This window comes from Fundulus heteroclitus, chromosome 12, assembly GCF_011125445.2.
Source record: "Fundulus heteroclitus isolate FHET01 chromosome 12, MU-UCD_Fhet_4.1, whole genome shotgun sequence".
NCBI classification, from domain to species: Eukaryota; Metazoa; Chordata; class Actinopteri; order Cyprinodontiformes; family Fundulidae; genus Fundulus; species Fundulus heteroclitus.
In genome coordinates this window covers 24,140,884-24,157,215 of record NC_046372.1, presented here as the reverse complement: position 1 = coordinate 24,157,215, position 16,332 = coordinate 24,140,884, and the positions used below count along the sequence as shown (strand labels likewise).

At 40.6% G+C, this 16,332-nt stretch overlaps 1 protein-coding gene across 1 annotated transcript; it reads left to right on the top strand.

The window, feature by feature from the left end:
• Positions 1-707: 707 nt before the first annotated feature.
• Positions 708-7,786, top strand: zdhhc12a (zinc finger DHHC-type palmitoyltransferase 12a). The gene is made up of 5 exons (XM_012865268.3): positions 708-960; positions 3,293-3,420; positions 3,536-3,625; positions 5,481-5,647; positions 7,361-7,786. The coding sequence occupies exons 1-5, from the start codon at positions 864-866 to the stop codon at positions 7,674-7,676; spliced, it is 798 nt and encodes a 265-aa protein (XP_012720722.2). The 5' UTR covers positions 708-863; the 3' UTR covers positions 7,677-7,786.
• The last annotated feature ends 8,546 nt before the right edge of the window (positions 7,787-16,332 follow it).

Genomic DNA, 16,332 nt, shown 5'->3' with positions numbered 1-16,332 from the left:
GTTACTACAGAAGCATAATGCCACCTACTTGATGCAGCCATGTGGAAGGTTCTTCCTCACAAACGATGATAAGTCCGAGGCGGATAATGTCAATTCTGCACCCGAGAGAAGTCAACCTCATCAAGGAAGAGAGAGCGCATGTAGCGACCGCAGACTTTGGGAAACGTCTAGAAGCGCATCTCGTTAATTTGCTACTTCAATCTCAGAGGACTTCAGGCATCATTTGTCAGAAATATCTGCTTTTAAAATATCAGCAAATTTCAGAGTTTTTTTCTAATAAATTGCAGAGTTTTGTTCTTGCAAATTTCTGAATTAACAATGTCGGAAAATATCCTACTTTAAATGTTAAAAATATCTGCCTTTAATCATGAAAATATTTGATTTATTTCCCCACAAATGTGCGACCTATGAACGACCGAAATTTTCCGAGTTTTCCCTTGAAAATTTGTGAAATTAATCTCAAAACTTCTGAGTTTTTAGGAAGAGATTTGTGACTTTTCAGAATTAGAAAATTTCCGATTTTTTTCTGGAAAATATGTGAAATTAATCTCCAAATTTCTGAGTTTTTAGGCGGAAATGTACTTTTTTTTTTTTTTTTTTTTTTTGGTCTAAAATGGCCCTAATACGCCGTCGTAGGACACAAAGCACAAAGAAACAAAAAATGTTTTGCGTTCGCACAATTTGTCCTGCGAAGGCTACCATACCAAAACAAGGAAGTGTTTTAGCGCAACGCTTTACTGTCAGGTCTAGCGGGGGTAGCTAGCTCTGAAATGAGTTCCTGGTTCAGTTAAACACGTTTTTGTGTTTTTTATTTATTCATTTATTTGTTGGGGACCTCGCTGAGAGCTCGGGTTGGTAACAAGATGGTCCAGAACCTGTTCCGGTCGGGTTTTCTGGTTCGGCTCGGTCACACCGTCCTAACCTGGGTCGTAACCCTGGTTCTGTTCCTGCACAACACCGGTGAGCTCCTTTAAACTACCTTTACCTGAACGACGGCATCAAGTCAGCTCCGTTAAATCTGTTCCGCTCCTCTAAGGCAGATAAATGTGAGTTAAGCTGATCTCCTGTTTCCAGGGGCGCTGCTGCTCCCCGTTAGGGACGTGGGTCACCTTTGGTGGCAACTAGGCAAGTTTATCTGGATAACACATTTTAGTACAAGGACACCGCAAAGTGCTTTACATGATTAAAATATTGGAAAATAAAACGGAAGAAAAGCAAGTAAGAATAAAAAAATGAAACAAGATAAAACGTAGGAAAATGGAAACTAAAAGCAAAAGCGTTTAAAAAAACAGTTGGACTACAAACTTAAACTAACGGTTGAACTTAAACGGCGCTTGAACTGGTTCATAGTCACCTGGTGACATGGTGACGTAGAGCTGTGTGTCGTCTGCATAGTGATGGTAGCTGATGTTGTTGTTTTTTATGATCTGAGCTAGAGGAGCATATAGATATTTACCCAGTTTACACTACACTTTATTAACCGTGTCGAGAACGGTCTGAGCTCAGTAACTAAGATAACTATTGAGTGTAAATGGATCGCAAACTGAACTGAACCGTGCCAGACACAACTGAACCGCGCTAAATCTAGACCAGTTCGATAGGTGGCTCCGTTCTCTGATACCAAAGAGCGCATGAGCAGACCGCGTCATCTCCTCACAGTCAGAAATTTCAGACATTCATGAAAATACCAGCTTCCCTACCGTGCCACACGGTTTCCAGAGATGATTCTTCTTAGCAGTGTGATGAAACTCAGCGTCTGTTGTTGTTTCCTTAGTCTGTAAATCCTGATTAGACGTTCGTTTGTCTTATCCACTTCCCAAAAGCCGACTCTGTCAATTAAATTCACCAAAGGTTGCCTTCTTCGCCTGACTCTCAGCAAACAACGACGTATCACAATTATAACGAAGCATACCTGCCTGAATGTTACGGGCGCCGCCATTTTTTTTTTTGCTTGATTCCCTCCTTCAATCCCAGAGAGCAGTAGTACCGCAGATCGTCACTAGGGGGCGAGGAACCAAGATAGCATGATGTGTAAACGGTCGTCAGAACCAACCTCGGCACGGTTAACTGATCCAAGCTCGGTCCGAACTTGACATGGATCGGTTTAACAACGGTAGTGTAAATGGGGCTTTTTAATAGAAGGGGACCCAGGATGGACCCTTGGGGAAACCCACATGTGATTTTTGTCGTCTCTGATGTAAAGTTACCTACTGACACTAAAAGTCCTTTAAGTAGGATTTAAACCAGTCGACTTATTGAGCGGCTTCTCTTTAAACAGCAAATAAAGCTGGCCTCAGCCTAAGGTGTGTTTTTAGATCACAGCACAGCAACAGATGTTAACCATCGTGTTGAAAAGATTAAAAAATAAAACGTAGAACTTCAGCTGAACAATAATGTGTAATCAGTACATCAGGGTGTGACTGCATGCTGCTCGTTAATGCAGCTGCATTCATTCAGAGGACAGTAGGAGCAGAAAAGCTCTAGAGACGTTCAGTCCAGCAACAGATTCTAGGTTGCCAGAAGTATTTTACTCCCCTGCCTTTAACTCACAAATCAACTTCAGTGTCGTCCCATCATTAATCCGTAGGGTTTGACATTACGTTGGTCCACCCGCTGCAGCAATAACAGCTTCAGCTGTTCTGGGAAAGTGGTCCAGAAGGTTCTGGAGCGTTTATGGGAACTCTGTCAGTCCGCCCCAGGGCAGCTGTGGCTCCTAACGTAGCTCAACACCGCCAGGGTGTGAACGACTGTAGTGTGAAGCTCTTTGGGCTCGTTGGACGGGTTAAAGTACGGGTTTACACGGCCGATCCGCTCGGTGGCTGAGTTGCTGTCATTCCCAGTTGCTTCCACTTCCACTAATGGTTGATTTTATTTAACACCTTTTTTTATCGTCTTGTTACTGAGAAGTATAAATAAACTTGCCTTGCCCTGTCTCTGCGGCAGTAGAAGTGATCGGATAACCGGATTTTCGTTATTTGGGCGGATGATCGAATCCTCTTGGCATTATAGTGCGTTTGGATTATAGGTGAGAGAGTTTTTTAAAGTACTTAAAGACCAAAACCTGATATTTGAACAGCAGTGTGTCCACCAGAGGTCAGAACCCCACTGAACGTCTGTCTGGTTGGTTCTGGGCTTCTGAATGGGTCCATTTCACTGCCGACCGTCTCTGGTGTTCCAGCTTTACTGACCCAAGAACCGAAGACGAAGAAGCGAACCCAAATGTGACGTTAAAGCTTTCAGAAGCAGCTCAGAGGTGAACCTGCAGCTCTGAAGTAAATGTGTGTGTGCACAGATTTGCGGAGATGCGAGGAGCGAGGGGAGCTGCTGGCGCCGGCGCTGTTCTTCCTGCTGGTTCTGCTGTCGGTGCTTTTATACTTCGCCGTCTCCTTAATGGATCCTGGATTTGTTCTGACTGACACGGTGAGGATCTGCTGTGAGTGACGACATGGAGCGTTTGCCAGGCGGGTGAAAGTTTCTCAGGTGACAGTTCACTGCGGGCGGCGGCGCTGACCCACATCTGTCTGTTCACACGTAGACCGGCCAAGGTTCACATGAAGAAACGGAGTCAATGATTGCAGAGCCGTCGACCCCTCGGCTGCGGCGCTGCGGGTTCTGTCTGCTGCAGGTAACCCCAACCAGTGATGTCTGAACTGCTTTGGGGGTTTCTCTCGGTCTTTCAGAGCTTTTCTTTGGGGCTTTGGCTGCTTTTGTTCAGGAGCTGAACTTGTCTGGGGATTTTTTTTATTATTTAGGTGACTAAGTTCTGATCACATGACCTGAGAAACTGTAACTTTGTTGGTTTTACCTTTTTAGAAGTGATTTTCATCACTTCATCTAAAGCAGGGGTGTCAAACATACGGCCCGCGGGCCTGTTCTGGCCCACCGAACAATTTAATCCGGCCCGGTGGCTAAATGCATTATCATTATTCAACAATGATTTTTTTTAGTTTTTAAACAGTGTCCTGTGGCAATAAGAATTGTTGTCTTAATGCCTAAAAGAAGCCCAACACATTTGACTTTCACACGTGGAGCAGCACGGCTTTTGCCATAGTGCTCCGCTTGATTTATGAATGTGAATAGTTTTATTATGCAGGGAATATCTCAAATGATATGGACACTGCAATGGGGAAGTAGGAGAGGAAAGGAAGAACAAGAAGAAAAAAGAAAAGGTGAAAGAAAGAGGAGATAAAAGGAAGAGAATGATAAAACAATTATTGAAAAAAACATGTACTTTGGTTAATTGAACGAATAATAATTGAATATATTGTATAAAAGTGAAATTCATTTAATATAAAAATCAACAACAAGTCCACTTTTATTAGTTCTATTTAATCTTTCAATAGGTTTACTCGTGTGGCCCTCTTGAGATCAGATTAAGCTGAATGTGGCCCCTAAACCAAAATGAGTTTGACACCCCTGATCTAAAGAAAACAGGATTTTAGCTCCAGAATGATTCTCTAGGAGAAGAATGCATCTCCCAGGTCCTGTTCCAGGCCTTATCTGCGATTTTTAGGTCTAACTTTCTCCCTTTGTCCTTTTATTTGTCCACTTTCCTGAGATTAAATTTGTGCACAATATATGCTGCAATGGTCAGGCACCAGGACCAGAAAGAAACGAAGTTAAAAAGCAGGAACACTCCTAAAAATGGGACCGTCACAAAGCCTGAAAAGGGTTTTTAGGAACAGAAGACCCAATAAGAATTGAACACATCGGTTTTCCATGTAAATGTATTTATAAAGGTGCAGTTGGAATAAAACTCACACCTGACATCGGTAACAACCCGTCCCGTCTACATGTGCAAGAAATCAAACCAGAGATGTCCATAAGAGAAGTGCAGTGTAGCAAAATGGACACACAAGGAAATCCTAAGTGCTTAAGTAGAAGCAAACTGAAAAGAAAAAGTGATTCTATTTAAGCGCTTGTGATTTCCCGGATGACTGAGAATCCACTCCAGCTTGTGAGTATAAGGAAACGGCCTGGACCGAAATCTGTCAGTAACCAGAGCAATGCTGCAACTTTGTGTAAATTAGAACAGGCCGCTTTAGGCCCAATAAAAACATGTCTGGTTTCCAAGAAACATCTGACAGTGGGCCCTGACGACCCCCCCCCCTCCTGTGACCTCTGCAGCCTGAAGGCCAGTAGATGTTCTGCAGGAACAGAGGAGTTTCTTCCCTCTCCCAGGGCTGACGGAACAGAATGACGTCGTCCTGAATGCCTCAGACTTTACTCAACATGCATTCTTCTCTTTTCCCCTCATCAGCATGCAGCTCTGAGCGTCGGCCTGTTATACAATCCAAATAAATCACATGGGAGTTTGTGACAGATGGAGAAAGTTTCAGCAGTTTTTCCAGTCTGCCTGGCTGGTTTTAATCCGGTTTAAAGGCATTTGCTCCGGTCCTGAGAAGCAGCCTGTAACCCTAAAGAAAAGCTGAAACTTTTTTGAGAAATGAACCGTTTGTCTTCCTGTTTGTGTCGAGCAGCAGCCAATGAGAGCGAAGCACTGCCAGACGTGCAAACGCTGCGTGCGGCGCTTCGACCACCACTGCCCCTGGATGGAGAACTGCGTCGGGGAGAGGAACCACCGCTGGTTCGTCGTCTACCTGCTGGTGCAGCTGCTGGTGCTGCTGTGGGCCCTTCGCATCGCCCTGTACGTCCACTCAGAGCGGCGCCGCTGTGGCCCCGCGGGGCCCCGCGGGGCCCCCCCGGTCACGCCTCAGGGCAGCGGTGTCGGGTTGCCGGTGTACTGTGCTCTTGAGGTTTATCTCTCCTGGGTCTGACTGAGTTAGCTAACCCCCGCTGACCTTTAGAGAGAGCACGTTGCAGGAGACGATGCTGTAACGTGCTGATCGAGAGCACTTTGAACACTCAGGTGATCTGCAGGCCCAAATGGCTTTAAAGCCTCGCTTAAATCAGATGTTTTATCACAAAAAACCCCCACTGTAACCGGTGTTCATAGCCTGTTTGTTTGCTTACGTGTACTCTTAGCCGGAGTGGCTGAAAAGAAATTTCACCACGGTAATATGCGCAAAATATAAAGAATCTTTGAATCTTTTTAAAATCTTAAGATGAGGAATTTTGCTCCACCACCACTTATTCCCTCAATCTGCCACCGCTTCATTTATGCTATAATCAGGAGAAACCGCTAAGATGTGTAAAACAAGAGTATTTTGAGCTTATTAAATATGTTTTAAGGCGTTAGAGACCAAACATTTTGATTAAAAATCACTGAACCGTTAAAGGAGAAAAGTAAAAGCAGCCATTTTTCAATTACAGTTTTATTTATATAGCTCAAATTCATGATACACGTCATCATCAAGGCTCTTTCCAAAGTCAGACTCCATCAGATCCTCCAGGTTGGTGAGAAAGTTTCCTCTCTAAGGAAACCCAGCAGGTTGCATCAAGTCTCTCCAAGCAGCATTCACTCCTCCTGAAAGAGCGTAGAGCCACAGTGGACAGTCGTCTGCATTGTTGATGGCTTTGCAGCAATCCCTCATACTGAGCATGCATGAAGCGACAGTGGAGAGGAAAACTCCCCTTTAATAGGGAGGAGAACCTCCAGCAGAACCAGAACCAGGCTCAGTGTGAACGCTCATCTGCCTCCACCCACTGGGGCTTAGAGAAGACAGAGCAGAGACACAGAAAGCACAGAAGCTCACATTGACCCAGGAGTACTTTCTATGTTAGATGGTAATAGAGGATGATCTGCCTCCCCTGATGATGTCACAGCTAACAGAACGCCAGACCAGGTGTACCTTCTATGAAGAGAAAAATGACAGAGAACAAAAAGTTGAAACAACATTTCTTAAAAGCTTCCAAGAGAGAATATGAAGGCCAGTAGGTCAAGAGTTAATTAAGTGAAGCTTTTATTGACGGCAGATCTTATCGTCTTTTATGAAACCTCTGAGCTGATTATGTTTGTAATCTGTAGACATCATTGATATCTGCAGAAAGCTTTTAAGCCCGTAGGGAACGAGCCATCTGACTTTTATTTTGCTTATCAATGGGAAATCAGAACTGGGAACCAGTTGGCAAAGCAGATCTGATTGCAGCGTTTCTGGGTTATGCTCCGCTGGCTGTTACCGGAGTACGATGCCTCACACAAGACGACATAAACAACCCGAAACAGATCATCACAACAGGCTTTTTATGAAAAACACTTCCTGAAGCTTTCTGGGATGTCTTGAGATCCGGTAACGCCCGGATCGGTTCTCCCAAAACCCACAGAATCTCTAAACCCCAAATTTAAAAACGACCCGCCCTTTTAACGATATTATGTTCCAGGCGTCTCGTTTAAAGACCAGATTTATTGTGATTTAGATCCTGAGTTAAAACACTGAGTTTTGTGCTGCGTGTGTTTCAGCTCCGGCGTTTCTCCAGCTGCGGCGTGGGAACCGTGGCTCAGAGCCAACGGGCTCCTGCTGGCGGCGCTGGCCCTGGTCGGGGTCTTCTCCGGCGTGGTGCTGCTGCTGCTGGGCTGCCACCTCTACCTGGTCTCCACCAACTGCACCACCTGGGAGTTCATGTCCCGTCACCGGATCTCTTACCTGAAGAACTGCGGAGACGAGGAGAACCCGTTCGACCGAGGCCTTTTCTGCAACCTGTGGGACTTCTTCTGCGTCTGCAGGACGGTGATGTGGGAGCAGGTCTACCAGAAACACGCCCCGGACCCCGCCTGAACCCCACCTGTCCAATTTAGGGTTTTAAAATGGAGGACACACGGACTGTTTGCAGGAGAATATCATTATTTTTGGCATAGATTTCGCTTCCAAGGAGCCACATCTTTCTTTTTATTCAGGGTTCCCACGGGTCCTTGAAATCCTTGAAAGTTTGTGAAACTGAAAAATTAATTCAAGGCCCTTGAAAGTTCTTGAAAACAGCCAAAAAACACCTAGTCCTTGAAAGTCCTTGAATTTTTTTGTGGGGTTGAAAGTTCACACGGAGGACGACTCGTGTCATTATTTTACTACCATACGATCATTTAAAATTATGTTGATTCCGCAGACTTTTAATTTGCAAAAGTACGTTCGCTCTTCTTCGTTAGTTGGTAGGCTACAGTTTAGGCCTACGTGCGTCCAATAGGTTACATTAATGCAGTGTTGCCAACTCAGCGACTTTGTCACTATATTTAGCGACTTTTCAGAGTCAAAGTCAAAAACTAGCTTAATCAAAGATGAAAGTAAGTGAAACAAATTGATATAATTCTGAACATCTCAATGCTGCACTTTTTTCCATAAAATTCCATGAAACTGTAGGCTAATGCACATCTTATATGTAATGTAGTATGGCATAGCCATGTACTGTGGATATAAATGTAGGCTATGAATATGATCAATATCAACGTAGGCTATAAATTAAGTCCACTTTCTTGCATTGCTTCTGACCCAACAACTTCAATGCCGTTTAGTCTTTTATTGAATTTGCGTTGTATTAAAATATGATAACCTATTCAGCGGTCACAGTAGGTAAATGCCGCCACGTGTGGTCCTTGAATTTGAGGAAATTGGTCCTTGAAAGGTCCTTGAATTTGATGTTCACCAAGGTGTGGGAACCCTGTTTATTGTTTGAAAGCTTCTGAAAAGCATAAAAAGTTCTTCAGCGAGTCTGGAGAAGCCTCAAAGAGAACTACTAAGAGCTGGATCAAGTGCTTTTGAGCATTACTGTTTAAATAATGCATCTGTTAAAGCGTACGGCCAAAGAAGTGTGAGCTCTGGCGCCAGAGACGGCTCGCTTCGCACCCTTAGAGGCCTTTTTTTGTTCTCCACCTATAAAAAGGTGCCAAGTTTAACGTAACTAGGGACCTTTCCTGTGTTTACAGCTGATTCCAGCAGACGTCATCACGGCCTCCCCAGCGTCGGCCGGTCGATGCACAACATCAACAGTCACAGCATCGGCTTGTTGCTGCGGGCGTTTTGACGCGCGTACGCTCAGGACGGTGTTTACCTGTTCAGCGTTAGCCGTGGATTTATAAGCACAGCTAATAACCGGCTTAGTACTTTCTGTTCTGCTAAAAACAACAACAACGAAGAAAACAAGACGTAATGTTGGATCAGGACATTTAACGGAAGCCTCTCCGTCTGATTGAAGCTCGTTAATTTACTCAGGTCGGCTCGTTGAGTTCAGACACTACAACGCTAACGCCTTTAAGGCTGAATAAACTGATTTTAAGTGTTTTCTTTTTAACTGTTCAGCTCGTTTGGATGAAATCCCACAGGAAGAAACAAGGAGCCAAAAGAGTTTATTCACTGTACTGATTTGTTTGTATTTATTAATACATTAAAACACATTTGATATGCATGTTGTGATGGGGTACATCTGTACAGACTCAGGATGCTTCACACAGACATTTAAATACATTTCTGACAAACGTATATAACATGTAATATTCAATATTCAGCAGCAGGAGCTTAAAGTGCTACAATAAATCGCTAAATGTCGAGCTACGCTTTCCTAGGTTACCCTAACATGATTCTGTGCAAGTAAAATTTAGTAGCATGAAATCAAGCTGAAAATGTGAAAAGGACAGAAACAAACAAATCTATTCCCTTTGTCTTCAGGTTTTTCTGTTTTAAAACTATTTTGTGCATTTTTGCTTCAGTCCTGTCGAGTCACACGGAGAAGCCGGAGCAGCAGCAGCGATCAGGAAGTTCCTGGTCTCAGTTTTAACCGACGTTTGTCTTTTACATGAAGCTCAGGCGGGTTTACCGCCGTCTAATCCGCCTCCTGTTGCACTGATTAAACGTCACAAGGGTGAACAACCGAATAGTTGGAAAGTTTAGGCTTTCTAATATTTGTGTTGTTTATAAAAAGTTTTTTTTTTTATTTAATTTCTGGTTTTTCATGTTGTGGAAAAACAGGAGACGCCATGATGTTGCTGACTGACTCCACAGGTGTGAAGGAAGAGTTAAATCATTTATTTATTTTAAAATGTCAGGAATAAATTGGTACCAAATATTTGGTGCCACTTTATAATAGGCTCCCGCAACAGATGGCTAATAAGTAGTTTATAGATATGTTAATTAATCTCTAAACCCTTTATAACGCATTAATAAATGTTTATTGTGCATTAATTAAGGGCGAGCAAGAGATAAAACTGACCGGGTTGTGCTTTAAAGGTAGTAACTTAGTCTGAAATGTTTAATATAAGCAACTATAGCAGAAATATATAGTTGACCAGACTAGGCTCATTATTTGGCAAGAAACTGGTCAATTTTTATCTCATTGATATATTATAAACATTTACGAATGCGTTATAGTGTTTACAGATTAAATAATAACATATCCATAAACTATTAGCCATCTATAAGGTGAGCCTTATTGTAAAGTGGTATCAATAATTTCTCCATCATTCACAGCAGAACCACATTTACTTTGTAGCAGGCCTACAAATAAAGTTGCAATGCATAAAAATTTCAAAATCAACAGATTGTTGCATTTCCTCCTTCCAGATCGTCAGATTTTTGATAGATGGAGTTAACTTTTCTAACCTTTCTTGAATATGGAAAAAATATTTGTTCAAACTGTCATTTAGATCATCTTTAAAGGAAAGCTTCTGATTTTTTATATTGTAATTCGGCAATAATTTGGGATCTCTAAGTTTGACAACATTGAATTTATTTGGGATTTCTAATTTTCAGGACAAAAGCTGTTCCTCAGCTGCTCTCACTGAATGTAATAAATGTAAATTTATCAAACATTTCCTGCAGGGTAAAGTGCTCTGAGAACAAACTACTGACATAAACCTTAAGACTTTCTTTAACTTTGTGGTGGCATCAGCCATCTTCTAAGGTTTGTTGGAGCAGCAGCTGAGAGGAAGCGGTTAGATGATCTAACCAGGAGGGCCGGCTCTGTCCTAGGAGCAGAAATAGCATCACTGCTGGACAGTGTGTTCTCTGTGCATGCATGACGCCGTCGAACAGCTCCTTCTGCATCCTCAGTGCACACAGAGGCGTCATCACAGATCCTTCCTCCCAGTAGAATCACCAAACTCAATGAGTATTTTACATGCTTTTGCTTCGTTTTTATAAAAAGCCTGTTCTTGTTTTTTATGCACAAATATACAAGTACATTTTGAACTTTTTTTTTAAATCACCCCAATCAGGTGCACATTTCTTTAATCTGAGTATGTCAATTTTAACAATTGTACAGTTTTTTTCTTATGTTGTACTAAATCTGGCCTCTAATTTGTTTGTTTTTATATTTTGTATATATAATTTTCATTTGCCTTTCACTGCTGCTGTAACTCCCCTCTGGTTTGACACTGAAGGAAACTTCCCAGAAACTGATAGGAAAAGGGAACTATATGCATCATTTAAACTTTTTGCTTGAAAACATATCAAGAACCTATAAAGGAATATCATGTATGATGCATTTAAAAAAAACAGGAAATCTCAGCATTCTTCCTCATACCTCCCCTCATCATTTCATATTTTTGCCATAATATTGCAAAGTATGACAACATTTCATTTGCAAAAATAAATATGCAGACATTTAACTACTATTATGGCTAAAGTAGATTATCTATGGCTTCTTAATACTGTTAACTATTACAGGCTTGCTAGAGCACAAGTTAACCACGGCACCACGTAGCTACCGCTAGGCTTAGAGCAAAAAATAAATAAATACAGACGGTCTGGAAGAGACTGATATGTTACCACTTGTCTTTTCTACAAGTAAGTGTATTAAATATGTGAAATGTGTTTTTGAAACATTTAAAATCCGACATTAGGTTAACTTGTTGATTTGTCAAGGCAGTGAGCGAAGCCTTTCACAGTGATGCATAGAAACGGCGACACGGAAACTTTCCACAAAGGTTAATTACTGTAAATAAGTAAATATAATAAGCAAAGGCCACAAAGCAAGCTAAATCTGTCTTGAACTCACAGAAGGCTTAAAAGGCCTAGAATGGCTGGTTTGGTATAAATAAACTTGACTCATTCATTTACATTAGACATATGAATACATTTTGTATAACGGTTTGACAGACAAAAAAATGAAATCATAAGCTCCAGGTTATATCAATAAGTTTTTAGTTGTAAACAAATCCCACTCTGTTAGAGATTTCAGGGACTCCAACTGAAAACCTGATTACCACTTGAACACTAAAATGAGCAAGGACGTATAACCACCAAGCTAGAATATGTCTTTGCAATTTATTCTATATTTTTGGTTTGGGTGATTGTGGAGTAGTTATGAAGAGTCAGGTTTTTTTTTTTTTACACTGGGAGCCTAGCTAACAGCTAAAGTCAAGCTAACAACTTCTAGTAAGGCTAAAATAGAGGTCTGCAACAGGATGGTTCTGGAGCCAAAAGTGGCTCTTGGGACGTTCCACAATATTTCTTAGTAAATTTGGCTAAAAATGAGGAAGAACTAATAAATTACTTTAAACAGATAAATATCAAATGCAGGTTTTTAGCAGTTTTTTCACGGAATAATTGCATTCATTTTTAACAACAGAAGGATACTAAAAGAACCAACGATATTTTTTAGATACATTTTTTTTCTTCTCATTAGATTGGAAACTTTTCTTTGCTCTTTTTGCAAAACCTTTATGATTTTGTATATTAAAAGCTAAAGACGGAAATAAAATGTTTTATATATATATATATATATATATATATATATATATATATATATATATATATATATATATATATATATATATATATAGTCTCTTTTTCAAAAATGTCATGTAACAATTGCGGCTGTATATTTGTTTTATTTTAGCTTGACAGACAAGAAAAATTACTCTGGACAGCAAAGATTGCAAACCACTGAGCTAATAGCTACTCATCCGAAAGCTACTCCGAGTCAAGCTAAGAGCTAGCTAAAGATAAGCTTATACCGACTTCCTTCAAGCTAACTACAACCCACAGTCAAACTGACAGCTACCCAGAGCTAAGCTTATGGCTACTGCTCTAAGCTAACTGCTAATTCAGTGGTGTGTTTCTTTTGTCTCGGAGGTCGTGACAAACGAGTCGCGGATAACGTCATCTCGCCACCTTTTTGCATTCCTGTTTACCTCTGTCGGACAGTAGGAAAAAACATGGACGCTCGCCCTGTTGTTAAAATGATAAGAATACTGTTCTAGGTGGTATTTTGTACAAATAAACAGCTAAAACATCCTGTCTGATGAATTCTAAAAGGTAGCATATGTACAGCTGACTAAATGTTACATAAATAATAAAGAGCTGTTACAAACAGCCAAAATATGATATTTTACTCAATGTTGCTGCGAGTTGTAGCCATCATGAATAAAGAAGTCGGGTATTATCCTGTTGCACTGAGTTTTTGACTCATAATTCCGACCTTAGGTGCCGTTTCAGGTAAATTTTCCGACCCGGAGGTTGAGAATTACGACTACCGAGGACAAATTGAAAGCACTAAAAGTCAAGCTATTAGCTACCTAGAGTTAAGCTTATAGCTACTTCATTCAAGCTAACCGCTAATCAAAGTTGAGCCAATTAACAGTTACTCAAAGCTAACAGCTACTCATAGTTGAACTCACAGTTAGTTAAAGTTGACAGCTACTTAGAGTAGTGCTAATACCTAATCAAAGGCTAGCTCACCATCTTAAGTTTACAGCTATTAATTCTTGGTAGCTAACAGTAACCGTTAACAAGCTAACACTGTTAGCTACCAAGAGTTAATAGCTGTAAACTTAAGATGATGAGCTAGCCTTTGATTAGGTATTAGCACTACTCTAAGTAGCTATCAACTTTCTGGACAGCTGGCACGAGGAGCACGACTTAAAGCCAAGCCCAGGAAAACCACCAATAAGTGATAACTGCGAGTTTTAAAGGGGACATATCATACTTTTCAGTTCTTCCTTTTCACATTTAAATCAGTCCGTTCTGGTCTATATAAAGTGGAACTGCAGTATTTTGGTCTTTATTCATCTTTAATTTACCCTCACGTTCCATCTTTTTACCCCTGTTCTTAGGTGCATCTGAGAGCAACTAGTTTTGGTGCTGTCTCTTTAAATCTAAATGAGGCACTTCACACCCCGCCCCATTCCTGGTTGCCAAGTATTGTACTTTACCCCATTTGGCCCTTTTTGGAGAATGCTGGGGGGCGGCGTAATGACGACTTTCACACTTGTAGCTTCAACTACAAAATCGCTTCGAGAAGTAAAAATGGCAAATTGGCAAGACTGATAAGTTGGAAGTCCATGACCTTGTTTAGCAGCTTTGTAGCAAGTACTGTGATGTAATAGTTCAAAAAAACATAATAGAAAACTGTAAGGCCTTAAAAAATATGACCCAAAAAGAATATAAAGATATCTATGCAGCTCCTGGATAGGCGACATTACCATTTTACTATATTAGAGACTCCAAGTACACAACAAAATGTATTAATGGCTAAAAAAGTGGATTTTGCATGATATGTGCCCGTTAAACCCGACCCCTTTGATTTCACAATGCCAGCTATGTGATCTAAAAACTCATATGGCCGTGATCTCAGAGGATCACCTTGTATGGTATAAAATGACAAAGAAATCTGACTTAACTGAATGGACCCTTATGCTCGCAGTTAGTTTGACTTTTCCACTATTAATTTCTCCCTGATGCTCTAAAGTAAAAACACTCTGATTGCTTTCCCTTGCAGATAAGATACTTACTGCTCATAGCTATTCCACACATATCTAGTTATCTATTTTCCTATAAAGAAAGCTAATTTTTGAAAATGGTTTATCATGCTCTAGGTGTCTGCAACCTTCCCGACTACCATGAAATGCAGTTTATCTTGAGCTATGAAACAGCCACGGTGTAAAGATTTAAATTAATTAAAGTTAGTCATTTAAAGAGTTAAATAGTATTATTTATTTAACTACAGTTAATTGTATTTTGTCAAATTAAAAGCCAAGTTCCATTATTTGCTTCAAATTCTTAGGACAAACTAGTTCTAACTTCTGCCAAACAGTTTGCATTGTGCTTACCATTAAACACAGATCCCAGTGTTTTGTTTGTCTTCTTGTTGCCAGTTTTTGTTTTGTTCTGACTTGTGAGAGGTTTGCTTTGACCATATGACGTCTATCTGAATTACTGGGTGTGACAATAACTGTTTTATGCATATCAGAGTCTTTATAAGGCAGCTTAGCGATTGTTTCCAGGTAGTCCCTCCACAAACTGCTGTATCAGATGAAGGATGAGCAATAAAAGTAAACTCACAATAAACAGTCAACATACTGTACCGCCAAAATGTCTGAACTACATAACTCTGCTTTTATAAAAGCTAAACTGACGCAGAACCTTTTCTGACAGGCTTAAGTAGTGTAGTACAGCGCGCATTGAGTCGCCATTTTGTTGAGTCCAAATGTAGTTTCCATCCTCTACATAATCTAAAAGTGCCAGGGAGCAACAGTAAAAGCAGTGCAGTAAAGCTGGACCCTGGATTGCACAAAACAGACAATAATCTACTGCAGCCTTGGCCGACTGAGCACAACGCTGAAGTTAGCATGCGCGCAGCGACCATAGCTACTTTTTTTTTTAATTTTCAGATTTGATGATTTGATTTTTTGTTCTGTTTACATTATAAGTTAGAAGCACTTTGATCTGGGAAAGTTGCCAGAACCACATCAGAAAGCTGGTGAGACGGGCAAATTCTTGTGCAAAGTGTTTACCATTAGCATAACTAAGCTGACAGAGAAGCAATTTTTACTTTGATTTTTGGTACAATCTAAGTGGGGCAGCCATATTTGATACTGAAAAAGGTTTGACGAGAAAAGTTTGACATTTTATTTTCAATTCCCGAGATGTTTGATTTACTTATTTGAATTTTTTGATCAGGGACAAGACATAAAGCAATGTTACAACTGAAACCGTTTCCCTTTCCATTGACCCTCCAGCTAAAGCCAATGGTTCGTCCGGTTTGAACTCGGGAGTCAGATCCTCAACGTTTCCGGTTAGAACTTCAACAAAAATGCACGATGGTATTCAATATGGCTGTATATTAATCTTAGTGAAAGTTACATGTGATTAGCCACATAGGAAAATTGCCTAAGTCACTTTTTTTTTTTTTTGTAAAACAAAGATTAAAAACACTTTTCAGTAAGTACATTCAGGTTTTAATTTATAATGTAACAGTAAGCCAAAATTGAACTTTTGCAATTATGCTATGAGGCTAATGATTTATTAGTTAGTTAAACTAGTGACTAATATAATATTGAGTAATAATGCGTGAGCATGGTCCTTTAGTGTTTGAATGTAAAACTGTGTAAAATGCATTGTTATTAACTTGTATTGGCAATAGTACTGCAAACAGTAAGTAAATCCCACTGATTTTCCCATTTGCAGCTAAGATTTCTACTTCAAAGTCAAATAAAATGCAGCCTTA

Excerpts from the sequence above, each read along its gene's own strand:
- zdhhc12a (XM_012865268.3), top strand. The coding sequence starts at position 864 with ATGGTCCAGAACCTGTTCCGGTCGGGTTTTCTGGTTCGGCTCGGTCAC. Across the intron at positions 3,421-3,535 it reads GATTTGTTCTGACTGACACG|ACCGGCCAAGGTTCACATGA; the intron begins GTGAGGATCTGC and ends GTTCACACGTAG. Across the intron at positions 3,626-5,480 it reads GCGGGTTCTGTCTGCTGCAG|CAGCCAATGAGAGCGAAGCA; the intron begins GTAACCCCAACC and ends TGTGTCGAGCAG.